The sequence below is a fragment of the Bombus vosnesenskii genome, unplaced genomic scaffold (genome assembly GCF_011952255.1).
Source record: "Bombus vosnesenskii isolate JDL3184/JDL3185 unplaced genomic scaffold, Bvos_JDL3184-5_v1.1 scf7180000013264, whole genome shotgun sequence".
In the NCBI taxonomy this organism is placed as follows: Eukaryota; Metazoa; Arthropoda; class Insecta; order Hymenoptera; family Apidae; genus Bombus; species Bombus vosnesenskii.
In genome coordinates this window covers 182,588-200,687 of record NW_022882924.1, presented here as the reverse complement: position 1 = coordinate 200,687, position 18,100 = coordinate 182,588, and the positions used below count along the sequence as shown (strand labels likewise).

General features: G+C 41.4%; 1 protein-coding gene across 2 annotated transcripts in view; it reads left to right on the top strand.

Annotated features, from left to right (window-relative positions):
• Positions 1-17,074, top strand: part of LOC117241024 (sodium/hydrogen exchanger 9B2) — a 90,261-nt gene extending 73,187 nt beyond the window's left edge. For both annotated transcript variants that reach the window (XM_033507024.1, XM_033507018.1), the window contains exons 5-7: positions 4,999-5,163; positions 15,622-16,200; positions 16,235-17,074. In XM_033507024.1, the coding sequence (XP_033362915.1) occupies positions 4,999-5,163; positions 15,622-16,149 (693 nt within the window). In that variant the 3' untranslated portion in view covers positions 16,150-16,200; positions 16,235-17,074. The remainder of the gene's footprint in view (positions 1-4,998; positions 5,164-15,621; positions 16,201-16,234) is intronic.
• Positions 17,075-18,100: the final 1,026 nt, after the last annotated feature.

The following is an 18,100-nucleotide window of genomic DNA, read 5'->3' as shown; positions in this document are numbered from 1 at the left end:
TCCAGAGGAGATACTGGGCCTTCCAAACGAATCGTATCGCGTTCAGATCGAAGGAAGACCGTTCGATCCATCTATGACACTCGTTCCATGATTTTTACTACTTGCTACTGGAACCGTTTCGATCGGCTGGAAGAAGAATTATTAAGGCTTGCGCGCGAAACGATCAACGTACCAAACATCGAATTTTACGCAGACGTTGAACAAAAATACAACAACCCAGTCGTCCGTCGAATAAATGGTTGTTCGATTAGTACCGACTAACCAACTGCATGGTATAAATAGGACAAAACGAATAGCACAAAAAGAAGAAAACAGCGGAGTGCGCAAGAGGCGCGAAACCATACCGTAACCGTATTGACCATTGCCTAGTTAAGGATTAAAAGCTACCTTTAAATCCCATTCTTCCCCCGGAAAGAAAGATAATCAAGGCGATACGCGATACGCGAACGTTGGTCGCGTGACGAATCATTTCTGCGACGAGAAGTCGGGTTAGACGCGACAGGTGCAAACAAACGCGTGCAACGAACCTTTCCCCGTCCACGAATACGATCATCGTACGCAACAAGGTATCCGGCCGAGGATCGGGCTCCGGAACGATATTCAATTTGCACGCGTGACGCGTACGCGCCGCTGTCCGCGAGATATCGATTGCGAGAGGTTCGAAATTGAATCGAAGCCGGAGGGTTAGCTAGCGACGCTGCCAACGGCGTTTTATCGATTCGCGCGAATTAAACGTTTGTGTACGGATTCGGTCGGAAAGCCGGCCAGCTCTTGCTTGCCGCATCGCCACCTGCATTGCCTCCCGTGCTCTTCCGCCACCCGTGCGATCAACCTCTTTCTTCCTGCGATTCGCTTTGAATCGCGTACTTGACCAATTCTAGACTCGAAAAAAACGGGTCTCCGATGGCAAATCGTGAAAGGGACTGACGGTAGACGATGGGAAACGTTGCAAGAGAAAAGCAGAACTTTGTAAGGACGCGTTCTCGATAGTCGCGAAGCGACGATCGAATAATAATCGATTCAAAGAGTTGGATTTACATGTATATGTTCGAAATTGCTTTGGATAGCTTTGTTGTCTCGAGATTCCGAGGTAAGCGCTCTTGCGTGCAACAAGGACCGTGGTCCCTCGCAATCTTTCTTTTTTCCTTTTTTCTTTCTTTTCCTTGTTTCGCGTATCGTCTAAACTGTTTAGTTTACGACTGCTTGGTCGTATCGACGGGTTGTTGGCTATACGAGGCACTGACAGTAACTCGAAGAATTGCCGCAAATTCTGTCCGTTCGTTTCTCGGCTGCCTATATACTATGGAAAATGGACTTTTGTGGTAGAAGAAGATCAAACGTTTATCATGCGCAAACGGAAAACGTAACGCTTGAAAATTCCCAAGAACAACGGTACTTTCCGGGTGTCACCTGCCAACGGATAAGGTATATCCTGGCAGATACCTGCAGCGGCTAAGATTCGTTGCTTAGATTTCAGAGAAACGTTTTAAAACAATGACGGTACTATTTCCGTTCGAAAGAATCGGAAAAGTACGAACGAAGGCTGTATATGATATACTCCATCCGTAACACGACGTACATACGTATTTTACAATGAGCAACCTTGTTATGTACAAAGACGGTTATTCGATTATTCGATTATTCGATTATTCGATTATTCGATTATTCGAACAGCAGAGGCGTGCGACAACTTGAAATTGGTAGTATTTCGAGGCTGGAGAATATCGCAAGATTCGACAATTTCGAGAACCCGACGTCCCTGTCGCGTTTCCCGATATTTCGCACCGCTGTTGGCGTTGGCGAAAAATATTTTCGCCTTCTCGTCCGAATCTCTGTCGAAACAGCCGTGTCGTGTTTTGGTTCGGGCAATCAAGATTTTACCATATCGATAAAAACTGTAATTCCACTCTGTCGACTAATTGTTCGATTTAGCGTTCAACCGTACTTAAACGTATTTTCAAGGACGTTCGTTACATTTGTTCGAGGATACATTCGCGTTTTAAAGGATTTCTCCATTCTTTTCTTTGTCCGGCGTTCCTATCTGTTCTCGGTTTCTCATCCGTACTTTCGCAGAGTTTCGAAAGCTCTTGATAGATTTGGCCGAGGAGAAATAAAGCGGCACGACGTTGGTTCGCTTTTCTATCGGTTCGGCGTTTCGGAACGCGTCAGTACGGAAACGAAATATCGTTCCGAAGAAACCTTACCGAAACAAGCAAGAATTAGAATATTTTGCCACGATAGCGTTGAGTATCGAATGAGTACGAAATCCTCGCCCCCGTGTTTCTCTAGAAAAATAACCTTTTACGTCGCGTCGATATAAATATCGATCTTTAATCGCTCTCTCGGAGAACCGATAAATTCTTTCGGTACTCGCGAAACGAGGTTGGTTCGACAAAAATAAAAAACAGAGACAGAGAGAAGAATCGTATGCATAGAAAATAGCAGCGAGAAAAATCGTGACGATAGTTGGTAGATATTGGAATCGAATCCTTTTGACTACGTTTCTTGTCGGAGATCGATCGCGAATGGGGAAAACGGAAGGAAAAGGAACAAAAAGAGAGAGAAAAAAGAACGAAGACGACGTCGCATCGTATCGTGAAACTCATTCGCACGGTGGCAACGGTAGTGGGACTCTTGGTTCCATCGAATACCAGATACCGAGCTTCCCCGTGGATGCTGGGCGCTTCTAAAAATTTCAGATTGCTTTCGACCGTTTAAAAGTTCGCTTCGTTCCCTGTATATTCTTAAATTTCAGCGCTCCAAATGGAAAGCGAGTTTCGTGCAATTTTTGCGAATTTATTTCAGACCAAGAACGATTACGATTTTACGATTCAAGATTTTTAAGCTTAATACAATTTAATATAATTGGAAAAAGCCACTAGGATAAACTTTAACTTTAACTTTAAATTACAATACGAAATCAGCTTGAACGATTTAAAGAGAAAGATTTTACTAAATACTTATTAAGTGTCGAGCACTACGTCGTATTTGAAATATCGTAGAATACCGTTATTCACGTCGTACAGCGTATAATTGAAAATAGTTGGAATCAATAGCAATATTTTACAGCCATGTAAAAGGTCGATAAGACATCGGTACGTAGCATGAATCGTTCGGGTTTGTTAAATGAAAAAATAAAAAACATCTGTATAAATAAATATTTTAAAACCGTATATATCTGTGTACATCCATATACATGTATATCCGTATAGGGTGTCCAAAGCTTCAACGATCAAACTTCACCAGTAACGTTCCTTGGGTAGAAATAAAAAAAACGATGCTACACACAGGCATAAATGCGCTTTATCGTCGCGCCACCAAAATCCCGTCCCCCGTTTCCAATACCGTCGTAGTTCGCCATCGTAGGCAGACGCGGTTTATCACTCTTTGCTCCGATACTCTTTTCAAAATTGCGTATCATCGCGCATCTACTCTATGTCTAATATTTCTCTCTATATCTCCATAAATAATCGATGTTTCAAAGGACAACGTACGAACAAATACCTGAGACTTTCTTCGGACTTACAACGGTCGCAAATGGATCAGAATATCAACTATCGAGAGTAACGATATTTCATTCTTTTCTGACGGTAGCTTTATAACGTCTAGCTTCCACGAGGTAAATTAAAAGTGACATAATGGAATTTCCAACAAACATTTCGCCTCGCCTTCTTTCGCGTGTACACCGCCCCTAACGCGCGACAAAAATAATATTCGTCGTTCGAAACTCGGACGAAAATTGAGCACGAGTAAACTTAATTTCGCTCTCTACGTGGAAAAAGAAACGACCTTGGTGAAAGTCTACAACGACGAGAACAGTAGGGAGACGAATCCGCGGCGTTATTGAATTAAATTCCAAACGAAAGTGGATCTTCGATCCTCTCGACGGTTCGTGAAAAAAAAAAACGAACGAACGAAACGAATAGAGGTGGGGACGACGGGAGGCGGGGAGTTAGCGTCTTATTCCGTGCAGCTTCGCAAACTGTGGCTTACCCTTAACGACTCGCTCGTTAAAAACGGACGGATTTACCGTCGCCGACGAAATTGCCCGGAGATGAAGCGGCAGTGTAGCTCGAAAGAATCGAGCAGAGAAAAGAAGCGTGGGTAAGAAACAGAGTGGAGCACTTTCGAGCAGGTCAAGGTGAATAATCTAATTGTCGACGCGAACGGAATCGCGACTCGATCTGTTTGGTAGACGAGATTAATCGGGTTCTGGTTCCAGTAAAACTAATTTTATACATTCTGTACAAGTTAGTTACGTACAAGTAATTAACTTGAAAGTTCGTTTATTCGATGAAAATTTACATGATAAATTTCTTAGAAGTTTCCGAAACAAAGGCCGTTTCGTTCCGTACGTGCCTATGAATCTGTGAATAATCTTACCGGAGCAGAGTAATTCCCGAACAAAAGGAGTAACATAAATCAAGCAAAAATCTATCAGTGGAGTAAAACGTACTCACAACATAGAGTATACGGTATATACGGCTGGATTTATTCCAATACTTTCTGTAGATTTTTTTAGCATCTATGCTATAAAAATTACTTTTTAGTCCGACAAAAAAAACTGTTCTACAGTTGCCTGCTCTCTTTCTCGTTTCCCTTTGTTCCTTACCAAACCTTGATCTCGCATTGTCCAAAATTTATCCTTTTTCTCCAAATACGGTAGCCGACGGCCGCTCAAACCTCTCCTCTTCTTCTCGGGAAGACTATCGAACACCTTTCGATAGTGGACACTCTCTAGATTTTGCCCAGACATTTTCTAGTACTCGTTGTAACGAAGGCTTCGTTCGTCATCGATCGGCGGATACTCGAACGTGCGATTGCGAGCATCGAATTGACTATCGACCTATCAAACGCGTCGCATCTTCGACGATTTTTCTTTTTCTCACAGTATCAAGTTGAAAAAACGGAAGCGAATATTCGCGATTTGACGCATCGGCAGTACGGAAACTTTAGAAATGAACTCTCATTAAGTTAGACATGTTCGGCATGTTTCAGCCTTTCATGGTGCCTATGAGAGTACTGATGTTATTAGGAGGTGGGTTACTGGCAGTATTCGGAAGCGAGGCGATCGAGCTAGGAGGTGCTGGACCTTTAGCGGTAGTCGCAGCGGCCTTCGTCAGTTGCTACTTTTGGCAGACACAAGGCTGGGAAGTTGACGACGTAAGTACATTTACATATTTACAAGGAAAATTCAGCAAGTGTTGTGTCGCTTCTAATCGCGCCCTCCTCTTTAAATACGCACGATGTTCTAAAACGTGTCGATCAAAATTTCTTAGTACATTTTGCATATTTAGAGAAACGCAACGAAATTTTGTTCCATCTGTGTGAAATGTGTGTTCTATCTGCTTATTTTCTGCCCCTCTGTTTACTCGTGAATTTTAATTATTTTATCCACAACTTGGACAAATTTGTGAAAATAATTACACATTTATTACGATTTAAAACAAACTGTTGCTAGGTTTAAACGCAAGTATGGATTTATACGCTGTAGATGCTGGTGGAAGTGACGCGTAAAATTTATCTCAAATCTTTCTTTCGTGCGAATCTTTTTCGCGTCTCGATACAATACGTATACGATACGATACGATTCCATAAAAACAGACTATTTTATTTAAAATATGGTTTAAATATGGTTAAAATATGGAAAATCAATGTTTCACACGTGACTGTTATATCGAAATCAGTATTCGATTCCAAGTCCTATTTTATAGCTTAATACGTTCACAAAATATGTTTATTGGTTTTATCAATTTTCCGACAAACCTACAAAAATACAAAAGTATGTTCTTGTATGCAAGTATATCGGATGAACTAGTTTCAGTTCCGAAATACATTGGTATGCCCAAAGTCTTCATAAATAAAACAATTTCAGTTTGCGCGTGCTATTTGCTTTCAATGTAATCGAATCGTAACGAAACTACAATAGTAAACTCGATTATCACCAATCGCTTCATTAAATATTATAGATGTCCCTCTGCTCCTTTAAATGAAAATGAAGCATCGATAGACCGATATAGCCATCGTTAAATCAATTACCTTCGACGCAATAATTGCGATAATTAAAACTAAACTACCCACTTTTTCATTACTACTACGTTTCGTCGTTTTTTCTAAGGATATCTATCCTTTTCTTTCTTCTTGTTATTTTCTATTCGATCGAATTTTATCACGTTCGAGAAAATGGATTCTATAAAACAATCAAATAAATACGTTCCACGATTGGATCGTTCTAAATCGCCGAAAGTAAAAATGCTAACGTCGAGACTTTACCGCGAAAGGTGTTGATCAATTTGGAAATGTTAGAAATTAGGCAAGAAAAATTCTTTCGCGACGGCGGATCCCAATGCTCTTGCAAACTTGTCAAACTTTTCGTTTTATTAATTTCTTCCACGCAGATTTATTTTAGCAGATACATAAAATATCTCGAAGAACGTGTTTCGATATCGTATCGTAAATCTTACAGAAAAATATTGGTTGCTATATCGTACGATATACCATATACGATACGTTTAAAAAGAGTCGAGACTTTCCAATCTACTCGATTATTTGTTCTTCTTTATCGACGGGAAAAATTCGTTAGGATGAAAGAACTTTGGTGAAAAATGTATCTCTAAATTCTGCTAAACTTCAATTATTGCTTTATCGTAACGTTATATTTTCTCCTGATGCGGCCTCGAAATAGAAGAAACGTTTTTTACCGATCCAATGCAACCATTCCACTCTTAGCAAAGGCCAAGCAACCGGCTAGACCTAAAAACAGACTTCGGAACGCTACGAAAAGAAACGAAAAGAAACGAAAAACCGTCGTAGAATCGCAAAACGATTGGAAAGTCGAAAAGTCGGCGTTCACGAGGCGGTCGCGATAATCCCTGGCGTTCGTGAAATATTCAAGCCGACGGCGCGGCGTTCGTTTCGAACGTCGGGGTTGCTGGACACGTAGCCATCGGTATGTCGCGCTCACCAGCTGGCACGTATTCTTCGTGACGCGACTGTGGCCAGATATTGCCAGCGCATTATGACCGATGCTGTCCTCGTCGTTTATTTCGAACGATTAGCGCGACTAAAAATCGATCGTTTTTCGGTACGCCGATGCCAGCTGGATAAAAACTGTCCTTCGAATATCGTAATACACGATTTTTCACCGAAAATACGTCTTCGGGATCATAAACGTTCTCCTTGTAACAGTCATATTCCGGTGCCAATAGATTTTAAGACAATCATCCACGATAGGCTTCACCGTATCGATCTAAAGGTCGAGGCGTTGAATAACGTCATGGTCAATCTCTTATACGTTTAAGTTATTCTTTCAAAGTTACTTTTCGCCATGTTCGCCATTTTTGCCACTATCCATGATCAATCGTCTTCGCGCAATGATAACACGTTATAATTTTAAATCGATCGCCATACATTTTTTCGTATCACGTGAAAACAACCGACGATTGTTTCTAAACAATTTTCGGAACAATTTTCATTCCTGTCTTCGCAAATGTTTAAATGTAATTGCCAAGTGTTTACGCACGTTACGTAAGTATTCTGCAATTATATATTACATTTACGTACATTTTGCCCAAATTTGCTCAAATCGATGATATCTTCGGGGAAGAGATCGTCAATCACATAAACAAGATATTATTATTTTATTTATCTGGGACAAAATGATTTCAGCACAATTGACAACCTGTAGAGTAGAAAGCTTTCGTTCGATCGTTAAATTGCGTGGAAATGGTTAAAGCATGGAAAGTGACTAACATGGGAACAATACCGTGTTAATAACTGCGGATGCAGCAAAAGCTTTTCGAGATCGCCGGTTGGGCTAAATACGTGTGATGGAAGGTCGATAATTAGTAGACAAAACGACGACATTCGTGTTTTACATTATTTCAAAATTATGATTCTCGATGCTCGCATCCATCCTTTGGACGGACACTTGCGTACAATTGATACATTTTTCGTAAGGTATACACGACCAACCTATCGGGCTCTCGGTATTGCTGATTATTCGTGAATTGTATTCGTGAATTCGTGAATTATATTTTATTTCGTGCAAAACCGCCACAATTTCGGAATCCACGCATCGGTAAATGACTGTACATTTTTACGATTTCTTAATTCGTTACTAGCTATCTGAATGAGATATTTGGCATTAATAAAATAAAGAAAGTATTGACAAAGCCCAGGGAAATCGTTATACGTATGCGAGAAGACTCTGACTCAAAACAGACTAAACGTATAGAACGCGAAAGAACTTTAAGTTTAAATGTTAACTTTTATTACAATTCGGATAGCCGAGAGAAAAACCCAGTCGACTAGAGTAAAAGTAACGAAAGGGAATACATCTGTACAGTAAATACGTAGGTGAGTACTTGACGATTGTTGTTGTTACGTATACTTGAGAAAAATGCGATCGAAACGAACGTGGCTTTATACGGCCTTAAACAAAATGGCAGTATAAATTAAGCAGTGCGAACGATACGTTTGTTTAAAAATTCTAGAAATTTCAGCAGATTCCAACTTACCTTTGCTAAACGGGTTGGAAAGTTTGAAAGGGGCTGCTACTTGTCGGGCGACTCTTAAAAAGAAAACGAGCGAAGAAAACGAGAAAACGTGACAACGGTTTTACGCGTAGGAAAAGGAGCATCTATGATAATTGATTGGTGAAATAAGAAATTTACAGTATTACAATTCGCAACTGGTAAACGCGATGAAACGTAGTTTGCTGGAAACTAAAGTGTAGCGAAATATATCGCGTCTTTATGCTCTCGATTCAAAGCGGAAACTCTCAAACTGTTTCTTAAATATGTATACCGTCCGCTGTATTGGGGATCGGCCATGGCGAATCTTGAAAATCCAAGTTGAAGTTGGTTGTTAGCGAACACCGCTGCTAACCGGTGCGATCTTCCATATCTATCGTCGTTGAGGCAAGATCATTCGGCAGAAAATTCAAACAACCGCAACGATCAATAAGAAAATATTTCCGATGCGTGTAGCAATCGACACAGTCGTACAACTGCGCGCCTTTATTCCCTCGACGGCACTGAAACAATTATTCTTAACGTCGGACAATAACGCGCTAACGATAATTCTACTTTTTACTTAGTTTTATCGTTACACGGATCGTTTTATTTTCAATAGCACCAACGGTTCAGCAGCAGGGTGGGACGGTGATAAAAGTACGCTGTCGCTTATCGCCACGTCCCATAACTCGAAGGAAAAATCCGTTTCCGTTGACCGGCGATTCCGTAACGGCGAACCTGTTAATATTTTTCACACTTTGCTCGTAAATCCTTCGACTCGAAGGCTCGGCACGTAGCCTGTGTCGCGGTCCCACGGTCAATATCGAAATACGATTTCGCTTTATGCACAGATTACGTCTCCGTTCTGTCAACGTTGATCCTCCGATCGCGAAATTCATCAGCCCGAAATGCGATTTCAACTTGACGAATATACCACGATTTCTTGCCGCGGACTGTCACGTCGATGCCGAATCCATCGGTGTTCTCGCGTGGTTCCACGTCTAGCGCCGCTTTCGCGTTTCCATCTACAACTGCGTCTATCCTTTCGTAAAATAAAGCAAATTTACCTCTTTTATATTTACCGCGATTCACCTCGTACATTCTCTCGTTTGTTTACAACGTTTTCACGAAAATCGTCAGCCGTTAACTGCGACCGTCGCCTTTATCGCCAAACATCGCTTCTGTTTTATTCCAGTCACACGAATTTTACAATGGTACGAGTGGAAATTGAAATCCATCCAAGTTTCCAACTCGCGGATGCGCGATCCTCGTTCAATACTACTACTACTACTATAGTTATAGTTTCGTGATCCGTTTTACCATTACGCGTAACCGATTCCTCCCGTACTCCTCCCGTACTCCTCCCGTACTCCTCCCGTACTCCTCCCGTACTCTTCCCGTTCCATATCCAAATAATATGGAAATATGTCGATGCACATTCGCAAACGGCACGTGGAATTCGCACGTCGCACCACCAGTCTCGATATTTACCGTCGCTGTTTACCTGCAATCTAGATTACCTAACGGTAACACAGCCGCATATTGATTTATTTAATTTAATTTCGCACAATCTCGGTATTATGAGCGACGTGATGCTTTTACGACGTTCCGGTAATCCCAGCGATATTCCATGGACATTTCGCGATCGTTAAAGACGCTCCAGTGATTCGTAGCGGCAACGAGATCGATAAGCGATGGAAATGTGATTTGTGAATCTTCTGTCTGAATTAGATGGACGAGCGGTGAAGTAACACAAACTGTACTTGACAGTTTTTTTCGACCCGATTTTCGAAAAAATTGTGCGAAGCTTCAGACCACATGTACAGAATCGAGTATCGGATGAAAATGATTCTCTCTCTCTCTCTCTTGGACAAAATAATTGAATTTTTAGTACTAATGAAATATTTTTGAAAACGCGAGATAAATTCATGGTCTTTCGTCGGCAAAACTTGTAACATGATTACGAATAAGCATCGAGCACTATCAGGGTGAAAATATGGTAATATAAAATATTCTATAATTATAGCGATTCGAAGCGATATGACAAGAATAACAGGTTGTAAGATGAATATTAATACATGCAGTTATCAACTAATTCGTAACCAATCTAAGATTCTCGTTTCGTTAAGTTACTTCTCACTTTGACTAACTCGACTAAAAAGATTCCAACCTGCGGATCTCGTTCGACGTCCGACGAGCATTTTAATAATATTTCCTCGCGTTGATCGCGACTACAAAAACGCGTGGAAGAGTCCGGTTGAGAACCGCGAAACGCTTTCAGCTTGCGTCGATTCGCTCGCGACAGCTTAAATCTTAATGAAAGGACAAACGGTCCTGAACGGTTTCGAGTCCCTCGATGAAAAGCGACGAGAAAATCCGAGTTACGTTAAACGACGTTTGGAGAGGACGGAACGTCGTCTTCGCGGTGTCTATGCTAAAACGCAAGAGGGAAAACTGCATTTCGAAGTTTTCTCAACGTGAGAGGCTTTCGGCAGAAAGGCTGCCAGCGAAAATTTGATTCGTCTGCGACGGAACAAAGAACGACGCGCCCCTTTCGCTGCGAAAATCGCTAACGTTCTAATTCTTTGAAACTTTCCACTGCTTCTAGCGCTCGATCTAACGCCGATATTTAACCGAAATTTCGTTTAATTCTCCATTCTTGCAAGACGAATTCACTTTTATACAGAGAAACAGCTTTATAGAGATTTAATTTTTCGTATCGTTATCTCTTCGTTTATTCTCTCTACGGGCGTTAGTTGGGTCAGACATTAGATCGCAGGAAGATCAGTCTACAATCTTACACTCTTACAATCGTATACGTACACTCGATTTCCGTTACGATATACATATTTTCGTTCTCATATAAATTCGACTCGAATTACTTGAAAGCCTAACGCTCCGATTTCGCATCAGGTTCGTTCGTTTCTCTCAACCTCTTAACAGCTCCCCGGCTTCCCATCGGATTCGTACGTGCTATTTTCCAACTTCCTAGCAACTCCTCGATTTCGCATCGACGATCGTCTACGCCACTTCTATCTCTCTTAGTGTTTCTGCGAACATGTTCTACGGCTTGCTAATCTGGCGCCGAGTACGTCCGCGCGTATCTCTATCCTAGTGGCTCCCTAGCTTCGTCCCAGGTTCCTCCGTATATCCGCTAATACGCCGTAAACGTATTCCATAAAACGCGCTGTCCCAAGCTGCGGCTCGTAACGATTCAGCTGACGCTCGACTAACGTTCGACGCGTTGCACTAAACCAAAAAATGCTCCGACTAGAAAAGTTATCCGAAACACGCGCTCGACGATCAAACAACGATTTGCCCATTTCTATCGCAAAGACTTAATAGGATTATCGAAGCGACGAGTTTCTCCAGTTGAATCGAATTTTTGCCCAACGACGCTAAAAAGAAGACAGGAAGCGCTGCCAACTCCTAGAAAATACTTCTCTTCCCTCGATCGGTGGTTCCTCTTTCCGTCCAACGAGCCAACGCGTCGATCTCTAAAAGAGATCGGAAACAAAGACGCGGATCGCTAACAAACGAATCACCTGTCCGCGTGGGAGAAATATCGCGACCAAACTTACGGAATGACCAACCGGAAGCTGGCGACAAGAAGGAACGTCAGGCGTCGTACAGTTGCCCGTGCACCGCGACCTCTAACCCTTTCCCCTTCCGTTAGCTTAAACTCAGCGGCAGCTGGCAGTTGGCAGTAACAAAGTTTGTTTCCGTTTAAGGTAAAAGGCAGAGAAACGCACGGGTTTGCGGCGTATCTGTCGTCGAGCAGATGAAATTGCGGATGGGTTTGCTGGTTTCCAAGGTAGTTTACAGGAGGAAGGTTTGTCTTTAGAGTTCGACGAAGCCCTTGGATTTAGTTATGTTCTCGGCTCTCGATTTGGCTCCATGTTCGGTGGATGGGTATTCGAACGGTACGGTACAAGTGTGTCAAGGTTGTACGCGAAAGCAATTTCTCGTTCGAGCAACGCGTATATAATACACGGAGAGACATTTTCTCGACAAAGCTTGCGATTTTGAAACGATAAATCGAAGCGGACTGTCTTTGAAGGAAAGATAAGAAAGATAAGAAAGATCGCGCAACTAATTTCTCACTACGTTCTAATGCGCGTGTGTATCGGTTTTACGAATACGGAAAGCTATCTGTCCCACGAAGCTCAAGTAAACGAACGACTTTGCGCGCACGAAGAAAAAATGGGACGAAACGGCAAAGCGACGCTGAATCGACGATGAAAAGAATGCGACGGGTTATACAACGACGTTCGCCTTTTTCCACCGACGATCGATTATTCCATATATACCGATATATATACCGATATATATCGATATACCAAAAGCCTCTCGCCAAAGCGACGCTAGCTGCTGGTAAGACGATGGCAACGCTCACCCGCTGATTAACTTATTCGATCGGACCGCGTTAATTAACGTATACCGGGCGTACAAGCGACGCGATTCAATTACACGAAATCAACTACGATCGCGTCGCGTCGCGTCGCGTCGCGTCGACTTCTATCGATGACGTACGACAAAATTGATCCTTGGCTGCGATCGCGTCGTGTCGAAAATTTCAGTATCGCGCTGAAAATCACAAATATCGATACGTACTTGAACGGAAACTTTCCAACGGGGAAACAACCACCGCTACACGTCGTACGGCTATTCTACCGAAGCTATTCGATGCAGAGAAATTATTTAGTCGTTCTAATGGTTGGACTGGAGGTGAGACGATAAAGCCAACAGCGTGTTGGCTGCTGTATTAATGATGTTGATTTACAGCGAGAAAGAGCGAAGCCGTTAAGTCGACGTTATTAAGAGCCGCAATATCCAAGGCGAAATATTAATGATATTGACGATCTATCATGACAGAGAATGGAAGAATTACGACGCCAGCCAGACCGAGCTAATTGTATCGTGGCGATGCCACGTACCGAGAAGCCGTGATTCATGAGAGATTCGAAGCCTATTTTAGCCGGAGATTTCTCGAGGAAAATGCCTGTAACGTGAAACTTTAATTATCAACGGGCTCAGCTTTCCAGCGATATATACTTGTCCTTTCCTTTTATCGTGAAAATTTCAAACTCCTGTTAACGATCCATATATAAGACGCGATAAAGAATTTGATCACGATACCCCGTGCTAATTGGTGAAAGTAACAAAATGACTCTGAGAAAGACGAGCGAGGAAAGTGCGTTATCATTATGTTTGTTAAAATTGGATTTACGGCGATAATAACCAAATACTTCGATAAAAGTCTTACTTCGATTAAGGACGTTTACAACCAAGGAGATATCGGTACTACAATATGGTAAATTATTCCAACCGTGTCGACTGACTCTGATATTCTAATATTTACAAATTAAACGTACATTTAATATTTAATATTATCGTCTCCACTTGGCTTTATTACAATGCTTTACAATACTTTACGACGCTTTACAATCGTGCCACGGTTGTCACAATTGTTTAGCAAATCACGGTCGTATTTGTCGAATGATTTAGCTGGGATATATACGACTATACCCCAATAGTAGTTAGAATTCAACGATTTAGACTTAAATAATTAAAATATTTATACGCATTATGTGTGTAAGATATGCATGGTAAAATTAGCGTATAAAGATTAGAGAAGAGTAGAGTAAAGTAAAGTAGAGAGAGAGAGAGGATAATTTTCCGCTTTATGCTAATATATCAACTACTATATCAGTTCTGGCTCGCATAGGTACATATTTCGCGTTTATTACGTTCATCATATTAAAATCCTATTCATCGTATTAAATTACAGGAAGTGTATCGTTTCTTGTAAAAATTTAATTATCGCATAAGATTGGAAAGCTCTTCGGCCGGTTGTTGGTTTTATGAAATATTCGACTCTCGTGACAACAATAATCCAGCTTCGGGACTGGATCTGGGCTAATGCAAGTTTTAAAGGCGTTGTGAAAAATATCAATGTCCATACGATATAATATAGAAACTGGCGACACGCTAAGATCCCGGGGGTCGTTACCAGGTACATAAATCAAATGGCGCAATTACGCCCGAATCACTGCCGTGCTAGTTCATTTTTTATCAAGGGACTCTCTCGTTGATCACAGAACGGGAAATTACTTTTAACGTTAATTTCATATACCTCTTCGACTGTAGCGGATTTCGTTAAAATCTGTCGCACCAACATACGTCGAGTTGAAAGCGGTTCTTCGAAACGATGGTAGAAAAGTCCAAGGGCCTGACTCGCAAGGAGCAACGCAATTCTGTAAAAGGATACTCCTATAAGCTCTTGGACTTTTCGACGCACTTTTCTTTCTCCCATTCGCATTTTCACGATACGATCGGCGAACGCCTAACGAACGCTGATCGAGTAACGAAAACTCCAACAGCGGACATCACGAGTATTTCGACAAACTCGAAGCCGTCTAGTCGTTCCCTGAAATTTCAAAATGATCTACGTTATTTTATTCAAAGGGTTTCCCACGAGTACGCTTTTAAACGATCGATGATTGAAAAATTGTTGATTTAATATACGTATATCACGTATATCACGTATATCACGCATATCACGCATATCACGTATATCACGTACGTCACGTATATCACGTACGTCACGTATATCACGTATATCACGTATCACGCAATACGTATATTGGTTGAAACGATAACCTACGCGATATGCGTAGTACGATAACTATACAACTTGCGATATATCTTTAAAACGACGCGTACTTTTATTCTATGTCTATTGTATTTCTTACGTTAGAGCTATGTCCGGTTTTATGCTGTATCTCTGTCTCTTTGTGGTTCTCTCCTTCCGCGCTCCTATATATATTTTGTTTTCTCACTACGCCAATGTCTTTATACGCATAAAGCGGAAAAAAGAACTGTTTTAAACGTTACAGAGCCATGGAAATATATCTCTGAAATATCGTGGCTCGCCCTACGTGTCCCACTTCGACAATTATTCTTTACTATAATCTACTTGTTGCTCTTTGCTGTAATCTAATTGTAGAAATACGATTAACGGAATACGAGCTATTCTAATATCTACCGCTAGCTACTGTCGCACCGCGTGAACCTCGCTAATCGTCGCACATTCTGTTTGCAGAACCCAGTGGCAACAGCCTTTGAGATCTTCTGGATGATCTGCGAGCCGATTCTGTTCGGTGTAACGGGTGCTCAAATCAAGATCGACGAACTGGAGGGGAAAACGGTGTACTTGGGCGTAAGCTGCCTGCTAGCAGGTATAGTAATTCGCATCATGGTGACCATTCTCGTCGGAATCGGCTCGAAACTGAACCTCAAGGAAAAAGTATTCATCGCTTTATCCTGGATGGCGAAGGCAACCGTGCAAGCTGCACTTGCACCGACTACTCTCGATAAGGTGGACCCGAATGACCCGGAACAGGTGTATTATGCCGAGACTATGGTGACCATGTGCGTCCTGTCGATTCTCCTCACCGCTCCAGCCGGTGCGATCATTATCTCGCTGACAGGGCCGAAACTTTTAAAGAAAACCACGGTTCCTACGGCATCTCCCGAGGGCTGGAAAGCACGCAGACCCTCGATTCGAGACATTTCCATCATCAACGAAGACCCAGACCTCGAGGAGACCGCAACCGAGAGGAAGGCTTGAGGCGTTCCCCTTGAACGGGCACGGACGCGACCCCTTTCTCCCTTTCTCCCTTTCTCCCTGTTCCACCTCTCTCTCTCTCTCTCTCTCTCTCTGTAGATCTTCTCTAGCAGGCATTTCGCATTTCGTTTGTATTTTATTCCGTTACTTTCTATATCTTTGTATATCAAGTTCCAGACTCGAACAGGGAAATGGAAAAAGGTGATTGGGCTCCCTTGACGAGATCATGGAAAACGTACGTGCGGATATGCGTTTGTGTACGTAGGTCGAAATGAAACGAACCTGCGAAATTGCAACGGTCAAGGTTAGCTTGACGATATACCGTCTCTTATTCGCAGATACACGGTCATCGTTGATATTTTTATTTCCGATATTTTCTGCTCATCCGCGGTATATTCGCCAACTATGTCTATTTAGAGCACGACGCGTTGTTTTTCAGATCAGATTTTTAGTTCGTACATTCACGGTCGGTTGTTCGAAATCCTACATAGATCGTTTAGCAGAAACAATGGGTTGTTTCAAATCTTACGTAGACAAATAGATAGACGGGGTTGGATGAAGTGTTTTCGACTGGCCAATTGCGATGATTGTTATTATCTTCTGACGAACAAGCCCTTTGTCTTATTATTTTCACTCCCATATCCGAATAAGATAAACAGGTTAGAGAATAATTTGGATAAAATCGTGAAAGAAACTTGGCGCAACGTCAATCAGAATCGAATATCGATCGTACCAGCTAGATTCATAGAGATTAAAAAGCGTATTAATATCACAATATTAATTTTAGATTATTTTTCGTTGTTGCTACAAAATGAACGGAGAAAATGTACAGAGGAAGACTTAGGATAATGCGGAAAACTGCTTTATTCCGACAAAATCTGTCCTCGATACAATAACAATAATAACAATAAGAATAAGAATAATAATAAGAATAGTAATAATAACGATGATGATGATAATAATATAAGCAAAGAAAGAACGTTCGTTAAATTTAATTCGATCGTTAAAGATAATAACCCTATGGGTTAGGGGTAACAAAAAATTAAGCAAGAAGAAAAGAAACTTTTCTATATTGTTTTAATTTTTTTCTTTTCCCGAATCCAACGGTCTAGAATACCGACACAGAATTACAAAATTTCGTTATTATCAAAGCAAAAAGAGAATAACACCGAGATACTTTCTCACTCCTCTCTCACTCCTGCCCGCTGGTCGCAAATAATGGAATGCAGCGAAAAAGAGTGGAGAGTATCCTCTCTTTTCAAGCCAATACGTCGAGTTAATATTATTTGATATTACTTAACGATCCTTTGTGATTCGACAATTCTCTATGCCCAGTCATCGCGAAAAGTTAAATTAACGTTCCCTATTTCTTCTCTTTACCGTCCAACATCGTCACAGAAACCGTATAATATAACGTGTAGATTAAAAAACTTTGAAACGTATCTGAGCATCGGTGTGTCTTCTGCTTCGAAGCGTCAGCCGACATCTTGATTCTAGTTCGAGAAAGATGACTTTGCGTAGTAAAAGCTCCGATAGCAGGTGATGGAGCAATTTATCAACGAGCTTCGTTTTCAGAAAGTGAAATCTTGTCGCGATCTTACGTTGTAGTTAACGATGCGCATATACGAAATCATACGAAATCGCGCGAAATAGTGGAGAAACGTGGCATCGTTTCTGAATTTTCAAGTTTAGATCTGTTTAAACGAAAAGTCCTAACTTTCGTTCTTTTTAGCGTTTAACGTGACCAAGGAATTATAATGCTTGGATAATTAGCGATAAAAATGAATAATTATAAGATAAATAAGATAAAATGATTCGGTTCGATGAAAAGAAATTTTACTGTTAGCAAACATAATCGACAAACATTTTCGTACGCGTATGTAATCGACGAATCTTGACATTTATTACAACACAATCTAAATGTGTAAAGGAATGTAAGAGAAAAGAAATAAAG